We start from the raw sequence: 13,765 nt of genomic DNA on the forward strand, positions 1-13,765 counted from the left end.
CGCCCCCTGTCACACACAGAGCTGCAGGGCGATCAGGGGGTTTGGGCGCTGCCCCCTGTCATGCTGATCCCAGTGCCGGGAGGCCTCATGTCTCCACTGGTCCCGGTGCTGGGAGGCATATTACCCAAGAAAGGTTTCATATCTGTGTTTCTACTCAGCTGATCTGCCTAGAGTTATGCTGCATTTCTTTCAATGAATGACTAGATGACTTCAATATATAGGTTTATTCTTTAACATATTCTTCTCCTAAAGTCCATAACTTTTAAGGACCAATATTATACCCAAGGACAGATCCATGAAAGAAGGTCATGTCATGAATACTCTCTAAGCAAGGACCTTCGAGGTGTAGAAACTTCCATACGCAGTTCAGTGCAGAAGTCAAAAGTGCCACCTCATAGGGTTGCATAGTAATGCATTTAATTTTCATAGTAGGCACATAGTAGATGATCATTAAATACCACTAGGACTCAGAGCAAGCTAGGTCACAGAGTTGCTGTGAAACGGTCAAAGCATACACATGCATACCTGTGTGTACACACAAAAACTCAATAAATTCACACTACCGATTCCAAAACTCATGAGGTTGGACTTATTAGAAGAGGCAACAGGTGCCATTTATCATGCATGGGCACACCCTACAAATAAGTGACAGCAGAGGGGACAACCACATACCCCTGTGCTTAAGGAATCAGTAATACTGGGAGCTCCGTTGGAGAAAATAAGATTTTAAAAAAGCTGAGAAACTCCATGTTTAAATTGAAGAAATCAATGAAGAAAAGAACTGGTAAGACAGAAGATTTGCCCCAGTATTTTCTTAATTTATGACCTCAGAAATTGATTTCTTTGAGACTCAGGTTTCAAATCTCTAAGATGAACACAGACAAATATCAAAATTATGGTGACAAATACTAGAGGCTCTTCCTCAAACTGGGCTCAGGACCAGTTGTAAGAAATGAAAATGAAAAGCAATATTCTATCTGTTCTTTTCTACTGTGCTTATGTAGGAGGAAGGGAAGAAGAGCTTGTCATTTCTGAAACCAATGAAATAAGAAGACTCTGTTGATATTTTCCCTTTCCCAGCACCACACAAATGTCCCCATTGTAGGTTTTTGTTGTTATTGTTTGTTTTTTTTTATCATACAAGGAGCTTGTAAAGGATAAGAATAGGGGATGATCTATAAACATCCTTGCCACAGAAATAGAGGACGCTGGTAAGTAAAAAATTAGAAAAACCATTAAACTGGAGAAAATGAATCAAACCAGTTGACAAGGTGACAGTGGAAACGGAGCAGGTTTAGACACCAGACAGACCTGGTGAGTAAATCTTGCCATCACACTGACCAGCTGTGAAAACTCAGGACAGCACTTCACATCTCTGAGTCTCGCCATGGATTAGAAATTGTGTCCATGAAGCACCAAGCACTGTGCCTGGCTGTGTTGGTCCTTCGTGCTTCACACACAACTGTTTATAATCATCTCCAATCAAGTCAGAAGGCAAAGGACACTCAGCATTTAAACTCAAAAAATCAAATCCTTTCTTTCACACCCCTTCCTAATAATGTCCTGTAACATAGACCACACCCAATTTTTTAAACTAAGAGCTCATTTTTCATGTACCCATTCAACACTGCTGCCCTCACTCTCCCATCAACAGCCCTTCCAAGAAAGGGCAGTAGAATGGAAGGAAAAAAGGAAAGGAAAATAAATGCAGAAGTACACAAAAGTCTAAAAGTCCAAGAGACTTTTGCTTGGTACTCATGACACCATGGAAAAAGTAGATGAGGACATTTTTACCCAGCTTTTCTATGCTCCAAACCAGAGTCACCAACTCAGATGTCCACAGGACCAGGTAATCAACATAAACAGGGAAAGGGGCCTGGATACTAGACAACAGGAAATGTGGGAAAGTTAGAACATACATGCTCATTATAATCCATCAAAGATGACAATTTAAATAACACTGAGCTGATAAAATAAAGGCTTTGGGGGTTGTGCTTGATGGTGTCACAAATTCAAGAGCTCTGTGGCTCTCCTAACACTACCTCAAACATAGCCTTCTACCAAAATACTGTGAATCATGAAGGCATTTCTACCAATATGTACTCAGAACACTCAGCAACCATTCATTATATTTCAACCAGTTGCCTAGCACTGTTGCCGGTAATGTGGGACATGGGGACCTCCAAATCTTTTGGATTGAGTTGAGGCAGACACATGGAACCACTCTGCCCAGGCCACAAGTAACAGAACTTCAGAAGTGGAAGGAAACTTAGACCACCTAGTCCTACACTCTTAATTTATAGCTGAAGAACCTATTATTCACCCAGTGGTACAGGATTATGGAAAACTCACAGAATTATTGGGTGAGGAAAAACAAGTCTGGAGAGAAGGAAGCACCCCCACAGGCTCTAACATACCTCCCTTCCTCTTTTATGAAGAGTCAAGAAAGCAAAGGACACCACTCAGAAGGTCACCTGCTCCAAAACAGCCTGTCACATAAAGTAAAAAAAATAATAATAAAAAAAAACTATTGAAAAAAGGAAAATTAACTTGGCCCACACAAGTGGCTCATGTTTAGAGTTTATGACTCAGCAAAGATGATTGCGGCAGGTGGTACATTAAGGGGACATACACAACCTGCATCAGCTTCCACGGTACAAATGGGTAATGCACATATTCTTTGTTCTACAACCAGCTTCCCTCCATTAGCAAGCAGGGCTTGACATACTGTCTGACTCACATGGGGCAAGACAGCACCCCGAAGGCTGAAACAAAGGGCTCCTGGGCTAAGTCTGCCAGGGAATTAATTGCTTTGTATTTTTCATGAAAATTTGACTCCAAAGATATCTACAGGCTTCAAGGTAGTCAGTGGCCTAAAAGGCATCAACACCAGTGAACCAGCAAGTCTACTAAACTCATAATAGTGTATTATACATCCACAATGAAACAATGGATTAAAACATTTCTCAACATTTAATTTTCTTTCCTTCTTTTTGACACCTCAGTAATGAATTATACTAATATCAGCACTTAGGGGAATACCACAAGGGTTTGATGAAATCATTATATTTCATCTTTGTGAAAGTTTTGTTTATTGTTCTATAAATTACTCCTTTTCCATTGCAGTAATCTCCAGGAATTAACAGATTTAAATGTATTGTGTTGATAACAAAGAACATAACAAATGGAAAAGGCTCAGGATTTATGTCTCTATAAATTTAAGCTGTATCGGCTCAAGTGTAGTCTGCATTCAATTTTGTTTCAATGACAGCAATGTGTAACCAGTGGAGTGGATTGAGAGAGAGAAAAGTAAGGAAAGCTGTAAGTTTCTCTTCATGGAGGCCAACATACCATTTGGTTCTCTTGGGGACAGCAAGGTACAGGGTAAGTTAATTTCCAGTTTGGCATTCATCCCTGGATCATTTCACAGAGAGAATTACCATATTAGAAGTGTGACTGCATTTCACAATGAGCAGGGCCTGCCAGAGGCCATCGCTCAGCAAACTTTCCCTCAGTTTAGGGCTATGGTCATGATGAATGGGGTACAAGTAAAAAGGTCCTCTAAAGGAAATGTCACTGTTGGCTAGTCCTTTGTCTTCTATCCCACAACCCAAAGAACATTAGTTAAAAACAGATAAAAACAATCTGTCATTTCCATGGCACCTATTTCCAAACTGCTTAAAGTACTGGTCAAAAAACACTATTCTTAAATTATCCAAAGCTGCTCAAAGCCAGACAAGGGGTATGCAGATTATTTTTCAACTTTCAAAATTGAGGAAGCAGAGAGCCAAAGAAGTCCTACCCATCCTATGCTCATAAAGAAGAATTGGGCCCTACGGGTGCTTCATTTCCCATTCTCACAGTCAGGCACCTGAAGAGCACTGGAAGGCTAGAGTGCTCTGGTCACACTGTGACTGAAAACCTGAATGCACTGCACTGTTACACAGAGACAGGCAGAACCGAGAAAGCAATCCCTGGGTAGAAAGGAGAACCTCTAGAAGAAACTATAAGAAAAAGTATGGGGGATGTAATAGCAGGGACTTAGAGAGTTTCAGTTAAATAGCACTAATGCTGAGTTAATGTGGTGGATAATAGAATTATATTTTATTTTTTTGGATGGTGAGGCCAATCATAAAATTCAAAGGGCTATTAGAGATTATAGGGCCTGGTCCTTCATTTTAGAAATTAGGAAACTGAGCCCAAGAGCACTGCCTGAAGTTCATAGTGTTTATCATGGCAAAACTAAGACCCAAGAATCTAAACCTTCTGACTCTAAATCTAATGTTCTTTCCATTAATGCTGCACTGATTATTGGAAAGAAAATGGGCTTCACAGTCAGACAGAGCTGGGTGGACACAAGTTCAGGTTTTCCTCTTACTAGTCTAAGACTTCTGACATGACAAGTCAATCTCTGAGAGCCTCATGTTTTGTCATCTGCAAAATGGGGACAAATATATTACTTTGCTTATATTTCTACATTTACTTTTCATAATACTAATGGGCTCTCTCTGCGCCTCTCTCTTTCTCATCCACCCTCCCTCTTTTCTCCCTCCCTCCTTCCCTCTCTCCTACCATATGAGAATACAGCTTTTGTAAACCTGGAAGAAGACACTCACCAAGAACCTGACCCTGCTGGCACCCTGATCTCATACTTCCAACCTTCAACCCCAAACTATGAAAACTAAATATTTGTTGTCTAAGAAAACAACAACAATAACCAAAAATAACAAAAAACAAATGCTAAATGACTGGAACAGAGGTTGACACACAGTATGGATTGAATTAAAAGTACAGTACTATGCCCTAGTTGGTTTGGCTCAGTGGATAAAGCATCAGCCTGCGGACTGAAGGGGCCCGAGTTTGATTTTAACCAAGGACACATGCCCAGGTTGCAGGCTCAATCCCCAGTAGGGGACATTTATGAGGCAGCCAATCAATGATACTCTCTCATCATTGATGTTTCTAGCTCTCCCTCGCCCTTCCTTTCTGAAATCAATAAAAATATATAAAAATAATAATAACAAAGTAAAATTGTTTTTTTTTAAAAAGTTCAATTCTATTATTTTTCAATCACAAGTTGTTATATAAGAAATATTTGCATGTCATCTATATGACAAGCACTTTGGTAGGTACTTTTAAGAGATGTAGAGACAAACATCACTGCTCCCCCAGGGTGCCTAAATCAGCAGATTAGTAAGCAGGGCCTTGGTGGCATGAAAATGGTGCTGAAACCACTTCAAGAACTTAACTTAAATCTTACATTGAGATGATAAGACTAGATAAATCAACTTAGAAGAGTATTCCAAAACATAGGTTATTTGGGGGGGAAAGAATTATGTGGGAAACAAGTTATACAATTTTCTCTCTTGTAGTTCTCTATACATGGTAAAGTCCCAACAGGAGAACCAGATATTTCTCAAACTTATACAACCATGAAATCTTTTTGTCAAGAAGCATTTCAGAGATTCCCAGTACAGTGGAATGAGCTTTCGGGAAACCTGGTGTAGACTTCCCTGATAGAGAGCACAGAGGAAGAAGAACAGCTGAAAGATCATGGAAAAATCACCCTAAAAGAATAAGTCAAATGTCCCAAGGAAGTACTCAACCAAGAGAGCCGAGGATCACTCTAAACTCAAACTGCTTAATCATAAAGAGATCTGTGCAGAGAAAAAAAGGAATGAGAAATAACACATAACCAGTACCATTGGGTGTACCCTGTGCCGAACAATCCTAGAAGGACATGATCATCAGCAGCATGAGTATTACTGTACAGATGTGAAAACTAAGTCCCAGAGAAGTTGATTCATTTCTTAATGTCACAGTGCAAGGAGCTGAACTGAGCTCTGACTCAAAGACCTGAGTTCTTTCACATTCTCATCATGCATAAAATAAAATCACAGCTTTACAGTCACACAACCTGTAAAACAGCCGTGATGGTGGTTTTCAAACCTTGCTCCTAAGCAAGCTCTTAGAAATAACTCTTTATTTGTACCATGAGAGATTTAGTTTTATCATATGCTTTGGAAGGGCAGATCTGAAGTATGTTTCTACCCAGTAGTCATGAACTATGTTTCTACCCAGTAATCATGAACTCATGCAATGGCTACCACAGGCAAAACTTCTCAAATAAGTGAAAACCTGTAAAGGTAGGTGGTAACTTTTTAAAATTAAAGTTAGTAACATAGAATTATCTAAAAGTGAAAAATGAACCAGATGATGCCCAGGATCATGAAGTGATCATAAATTCTCAAGGTATAGTTTGTGAAAGACAGGGCACACTTGGACAAAATTAAAGAATTTTGCTGTGGCTATTTATCAATGACACAAAATAGTGAACCCACAGGGAATATTCAATGCGGGAAGCCACTGCTTGCCAATACTGTCATGAGAGTGCACCAAGGAACGCAGAAGGCCGATGGACCTTGAGCATTAGAAGGGCTGACACTAAGCATCGATTGTTGGTGTTGAGATAGTGGTGGCTCGAAGCAATTTCCTGACCTGATAGCCTCCAAGTAAATGTTTACTGGACCTTACTGATCTTTATTGATCTTTACTGATTTTTATTGATCTTTATTGATCTTTACTGATCTTTACTGCCTGCTACCTGTTTGCTGTGCTTTACTGAGGGCAAGATGTGTATCTAAAACTGAATAAAAGCAGACAGGACCCAGTTTTGGTGTGTCTCTTCAAGAAAGAGGCTCCACCTGGCCCCCAATGCCTTCTAAATTCATATTTCTTATGTAGTATTTTCATTTGTGCGTTAGCCCCTCCTTCAGATCCTGAACCCTGCCACAAAGGTCTTGGCAGTTCAACCTGCCACCACTCTCCTACCAGAGATTTTAACAGAAAAGTCAACCAAATGCATTGACTTTGTGTAGAAAAAAATATAAACATAAGATTCCTGAAATGGATTCATTCACATAATCAACAAACCTGTTTTTGATAAGGGGAATCTGTATGTTAGTTGCTACACATCTTGAAAATCTGTTTCCAAGACCAAGCCCTGTGTCCTCTCTATAGTACAGCACTTCACAATGGCAGGCATGCAATTAGGAACTCCATACTCTCCCACTTACAAGACTTGGGACTCTGGGCTAAAAATGTCAACCTCCGACCAAATTAATGTAGGTGGAAGAAATCCCTTTTGCAGGGCAGAGAATTGAACAATTAAGGTTCTCTGAATTTAGGGTCTCTGTTTATTGGATCCTGTTTTTTTTTAAACTTTCTGAAAACATTCCAAAAAATTAAATGTGATACATATCAATTCTTGTATTTGGTCACATAATTAATCACTTTTCCCTTGTCCTTTACCCATGAAATCTTTCTTATTCTAGAAGGGCATGCTGAAGAAGTCCTGCAACACGCCAGCTTGGCCATGAGCTGTAAGTGGAGAAAGAAACTGTAACAGGCAATTGAAGGCTGCCAATGGAAATCACATACTAAGAAATGAACATCACCACAGGAGTCCTCCCACCCATTCACAGCCTTCCACAAGTCCTATGCCTTCGTTGCTTTGTAGACTGAAACAGGTAGAGATGATATCCTGGGAGTGCCCACGAGGATGGCCAGGCCAGGTTACCGTCAGTTTTATGTGCAGCTTCTGTGCAGACTGGTTGGTGTTGCTGTCAATCTAGTTACTGTATTTTCAACATCTCCCAGAGAACAGAGGTTAATGAAAGCATAAAGGAGCCAGGCCAGTGAAATGGCCCAGAGCAGGACAGTGGCAAACCAGAAAACAAGTGTACCAGTTGAAGTGGATACCTGCTACTCAACTCCTGTAGGTTGAATACATACAGGAAAATAAGCCCACTGCTGACACATTTTCCTTTAAAACAAACAAACAAACAAAAAACCAGCTAGAAATTCCTGCATATTTTAAAATATTTATTCCTAATTCAATCTTAAAATGTTGTTTGCCAACAAAAACTAGAATTCAAGTTGCCAGTTTCCTGTTGAGGGTAATCTGTGACTGCTAAAACAGTTCTGGACTACAGTTAACTGTACAGACTGGGCACCAGGCCCTGCCCTGGTGGCAGTGGTATGCCATGGCAATTAAGTATAAATCACAGGTATATGATTTCAGCAATTAGTTATAAATCACAAATATGGTACAAAAATATTCTTTACAGTTTACTGGAAATAGCATTTAAAGAGCAGATAATTCTTTCAGAGATACTTAACACTTAAGATACAATTAGAAACACTTTTTTTAACCTTTACTATTGCCAGTCATACCTTGTTCTGATTTTATCTTAAATAGAGATCACAATTCCAATGTACTTTTTTCTTTTCCATTTACTCTTCAAAAAAAAGATGGAAGATTATAGGACTTTTATGGAGATGACACAAACTAATGTATGAAGCGTCTAAAACAATGACCAGCATAAAGTAAAAACTCAAAAATGTTAAGCGCCAGCTATATCTATGAATATTATTTAGTAGTCAAAGTCCTCAACAGGGCTGGTCTACAGCCTGTGGAAAGCTAGTGTTAACTCTTAAAACCAAGTTGCTACATAAAATGTCTGCTCACAGAACCATTCTGTGCCTACTCGAGTTAGCAACCTGTTTCTTAAATTAATCCCAGTTCAGCTCCTCTGAGACAGCCGAGAATCTTTTGCACATCAGAACACAGATAAAGAAAGAGAGGTCTCTGTAGAGCATTTTGCAACAAAGGAGGTAAGGGCCTCCACCTCTCTTTTTCCCTTAGGAGACCGAGGTACTTTTCCACCTTTTTGTTTCTTTGTGAAATAGACTCATTCCCTCTTCCGAACCACTTAGACCCAGCTGGATGAGGGTGGCATGAATTTATATACCATATGACTTATTGATCTTTTTGCTACTTGCAATGGCTTCATGTATATTCTAACACGTTGTCTCAGTTATTGTAAAAATGCATTATCACTTACTGAAAAGAAGAATATCTGATCCACTATGTTATTGAATTAGCAAGTAATCAGTTAACACTAAACACCAAGTTTTATTTGAAGTTTGCTACTGTCCTCTCCTGAGGGACGGAGTCCACCCAGTCATCAGTGAGCTAGAATCGGTGCCTGATTCGATATTCACTTATTTGAAATTAAGACTCTGAAACTTCCTGTTGCAGGCACAGCAAGCAAACACCAAAAATAAGGGGTTGACAATTAGATGGTGGAGGAAATGATGCCTCAGTCTTTCTGAGCTTCGCCAAAGAGGATCAAGTCAGCCATTTCCAAGCACTCCCTGGGGATACACAACTCAACGCAACTCTTCCTCCTACTAGGCTCACTTCCTTAATGCCTTAATCTGCATGACATCATATCGCAGGCATGTGCTAACAGGCAGACAAATACAAACACATGAATGGGAGTAAGCCAAACAAAATAATTTACACTGTGCCTACAAAAAGTAACTATTTAAATACTTCTTATAAACAGCAAAAGGCTAAATACTCCATCATCTTTCCTGCTTTACAAATAAACCCATCATTTTTCCTGATCAAATTCTTTTCCCATGCTAATGCATTTGTGGTATTTTTTAAAAATAGGAATTGAATTATATTAAAAACAGAGTCCAAGGCTTTCATCCCCAGGACAGACTCAGTGCCCACTGGCAAGTGCAAGCTACAGGTGCTGTCCAGATAAATATGCCTTCAAAAGGGAAATGTTTACTTCAGCACATGAGGAAACTAAGAATCAGCCTCAGTAATCAGTTCAATAGAATCAAAGAGACATACCTGTAGGTTTTCAATTTCTTCTTTGTGCTCCCTCTTCAAGTGTAAAATAGCAGCTTGGTATTCTGCAAGATCACAAAAGAAGCCAATTACAAAGAAGCAGAAAATGATATACAAAATTCCAAGTGAGCATCTCCAAGATTCTAGCGGTGCTTCTACAAGTAAACTGACTGAATAATAATAATAATAATAATAATAATAATAAAACACAGAAAACCTGAGTAAATAAATGCACAATTGGATATTCACTTGACAAGAGATGTTGCAAACTGAGACAAGACAAGACAAGGAGCTCAGGATAAAAGGAAGATTTTGTTCTATTTAGCAAACTTTGAATTATCATAAGCTCCAAATTAGGCAGATAGGATAGGGTTAAAAAAAAAAAAAGCTTGATGAGTGTTCCAGATAAAGACTGGGTCAGGGTTTGTCTTTAAGGAGGAGTTGGAAGCTAAGGCCCCACAGAGAACAAATACAGATGTGTTAAGAACAGACACACAGGAAATAAAACTTTCTATGTGAGATCAGAGAATTCAATTTTTAACTCCCCCATTCACCCCCCCCCCAAAAAAAATCTCCATTTGAATGCAAGGCTAAGCAAAGCACCCAGCGCTGATTTTAATCTATAGATCAACTTCATAAAGTCAAGACCATTTGTCATTTGGGTGAGAGAATAGAATGTAGGGTAAGTTGAAGTTGAAAGGAGGACAAAAATAAAATCCTGGTCCAATTTTAGTCTGAGTCTAATAATGTTTATTCCAACAATAAGTCCCAAGTGTACACAGGAACTGCAGCCAACCACTAAAACGACCATTCCCTGGCTAAGCATGAAGCAGCTATGACAACTTGATTCCCAGCAATACGGCTAAGTATGTGGGGTCACAGAACTATGCAGGCTGCAGAGAACCACAGAGCAAAATGCTGTGAGAAAACGTTTTTGTGGCATAGGCCAGTTTGTTACAAATGGGTCTGGGTTGTGAGTATGAATAAGAAAAATGTCAGTTAGATGTCATTTTAAGATGTATGAAAAGACAGGCTATTTCATCAAGTGAATTTCAGAATGAAAGGCTAGGTTTCAGTTCAAAAGTGGATGTGGGAAATCTTTGGTAAAGCCATAATGGAGAGGAGTGTTGCTGTTGATAATTATGACTAGTCATACCACCGCTCTTGTGGTCCACTGAGCTGGGAATCCATCAGCAAATTTTAAGGTTTCTACATCCATACCATGCCTTGAATCAAATCACTTCTACCATCCCACAACCACCACTATGGTCCAAGCCACCAGCATCTTTTCCCTGGACTACTGAAGTAACCTGAAAAGGTTACTGCTCTCTCTTACCACCACCAAAACCCATTCTCCTCACAGCAGCCTGAACGATCTGTTAAAGGCATGAACCAGATTATCACCCATCTCTGGGTTTCTGCTGCACACAGACTGAAATCAAAACTCCCTTCTACAGCCCATAAGGCCCTTTGGAACCTGATTCCTACATACCTCTTCCTGTCTTCCTTGCTCACCACACTTCAGGCACACTGGCCTTCTTACTATTCCTTGAACTTATCAACTTCTTTTCTACCTCAAATCTTTACTAATATTGGGGACAATAATAATGAATTATATTTGTTGAGCACTTACAATATACCAGGTGTTACCTAAGCACTTCACATGCATTAAACTCATTTTCATCCTCACAATAATTCTATGTTGTGGATACATTTTCCTCATTGAAAAGGAAGAAACTGAGTAAATCACAGAGCCAGAAGATATACATAATTCAACGAGTGAATGTATAAACAAGCTGTGATATATCGATGAAATGGAATACCACTCAGCAACAATAAAGAATGAACTATGAATGCATAGATCAACATAGATGAATCTCAAAGGCTTCATGTAGAGTGAAGGGAGTCAGTCTCAGAAGGCTAACGACTGTTTAATTTAATTTGTATGACATTCTGGATGAGACAAAACCATAGGGATGAAGAACATACCAGAGAAGAATTGGCTAGAGGTGAGAGATGAGGGAAGGTTTGACTACAAAGAGTCAGCACAGCACAGCCGGTGTGTCTCAGTGGTTGAGCATCAACCCAAGAACCAGGAGGTCACAGTTTGATTCCCGGTCAGGGCACAAGCCTGGGTTGTAGGCTCTATCCCCAGCAGGGGTTGTGCAGGAGGCAGCCGATCAATGATTCTCTCGTATCATTGATGTCGCTCTCTCTCTTCCTTCCTTCTTTTCTCTAAAATCAATAAAAAATATATCAAATATTCTTTTAAAAATAAAGTGTCAGCCTGGTTGGCGTGGTTCAGTGGTTGAGCAACAATCTATGAACCAGGAGGTCACGGTTCAATTTTCGGTCGGGGCACATGCCCAGGTTGCGGGCTCGATCCCCAGTGTGGGGCATGTAGGAGGCAGCCAATCATTGATTCTCTCTCATCATTGATGCTTCTATCTCTCTCCCTCTCCCTTCCTCTCTGAAATCAATAAAAAAAAATATTTTTTTAAAGAAAATAACTGGATTAAAGACACACAGCCCTGGCCACCTGGGGCGGTGTGGAATGAAGGAAGGCTCTGGTCGGCAGCCAGCAGCTAGGGAAGGGAGGCCCCGGCCAGCAGCCAGAAAGAAGGTCGCGGCCGGCAGCTGGGAGGCCCCGATCGGCCCTGATCACTGGCCAGGCCTAGGGACCCTACCCATGCAAGAATTTCATGCACTGGGCCTCTAGTGTGTGTGTGTGTGTGTGTGTGTGTGTGTGTGTGTGAAAGAGTCAGCACAAAAAAGGCCATTTGGGTGATATCACTATTTTCTATTCTGACTATGATGGTGGTTACATGAATCTATATATGGGTTAAAAAATTAGAGAACTGTACACCAAAAAGAAAAAAAGTGAATTCTATAGTATGTTAATTTTTTAAATCTATATCAAATATTACACTTTTAAATATTTTTCCTAGGAGATTCAGCATAACACAAAAATACATGTTACTACCACTTGTAATCTTTGTTTTCCTAAGGGAACTATCAGGTGCAGTAGGGCAAGAAAAAAGAAAACAAACATGCTCATGCACACATGGCATACACATGTATATATGTATGTACATATATAGAAAGGGGTAAATAAAGCTATTATTCACTATGATTGTATATTTAGAAAATTCCAGGATTCTCTAGAATATTAGATTTAATATGTGAGTTTAGTAGGGTTACTTGATTTAAAATTTGTATATAAAAATTCTGATACCAACAAGAGTATAAAAAATAAAACTTAAGATAACACTTAGAGTGCCTCTGCTTAGTACAACGTACATAGAAATAACCTTAACGAAAATATATAAGACCTCATGAGAAACCAGAAATGCTATGTTGAAATATTTTACAAATGAAAATATAGAAAGGTAGTGAGCAAGCCATATTTTGGTAAAACTCGATATTGTAAAGATGTTGATTTTCTCAAATTGATCTATGGATTTAGTGCAATCCCATTCAACATTTCTAATAGTTTTTGTTTTGTTTGAAATTGAGGAGTTCAATTTAAATATTAGTTGAAGAGATCGGAGAACCAAGATGGCGGCATAGTTTAACGCCGGAGTTTGCTGCCTTGAACAACCACTTCAAAAGTGAAACTAAAAGACGGAAGGGACATCACCCAGAACCACAGGAACGCTGGCTGAGGGGAATTCCTACAACTAGGAGGAAAGAGTAACGCATACGGACACTCAGAGGAGGCGCAGTGCTGAAGTCAAATACTGAGGTGCGGAGTGCGAGAAGCGGGCTGGCAGCGGAGGGCGCGGTTGTTGTTTTCAATCTGGAGGGAGTCGCAGACTCTGAGCTCTAGATCCGGGCGAGTCTGTGGGGACCCAGACTCAAACGGGAGAAGCGGGACTGTCTGGCTTCGGTCAGAGCGAGTGCAGCTTTCTCTCCGAGGTTTGCAGCGGTTGCTGGGACTCAGAGAGGCAGAGCCCCCGGGACAGGACTGAGAGCTGCCATAACTGCTCTCTCTCTGGCCAACCCTGTTGATCCTGTGCGACCTGCCCCGCCCAAGCCCTGCACAGAGGCATTTGC

General features: G+C 40.1%; 1 protein-coding gene across 2 annotated transcripts in view; it reads right to left on the bottom strand.

Moving 5' to 3' along the window:
- Nucleotides 1-13,765, bottom strand: part of FMN1 (formin 1) — a 398,649-nt gene that overhangs the window by 221,498 nt on the left and 163,386 nt on the right. For both annotated transcript variants that reach the window (XM_015557593.1, XM_006778123.2), the window contains one exon: nt 9,713-9,774. In XM_015557593.1, coding sequence (XP_015413079.1) covers nt 9,713-9,774 — 62 coding nt within the window. The remainder of the gene's footprint in view (nt 1-9,712; nt 9,775-13,765) is intronic.

The sequence above is a fragment of the Myotis davidii genome, unplaced genomic scaffold (genome assembly GCF_000327345.1).
Source record: "Myotis davidii unplaced genomic scaffold, ASM32734v1 scaffold46, whole genome shotgun sequence".
Lineage (NCBI taxonomy): Eukaryota > Metazoa > Chordata > Mammalia > Chiroptera > Vespertilionidae > Myotis > Myotis davidii.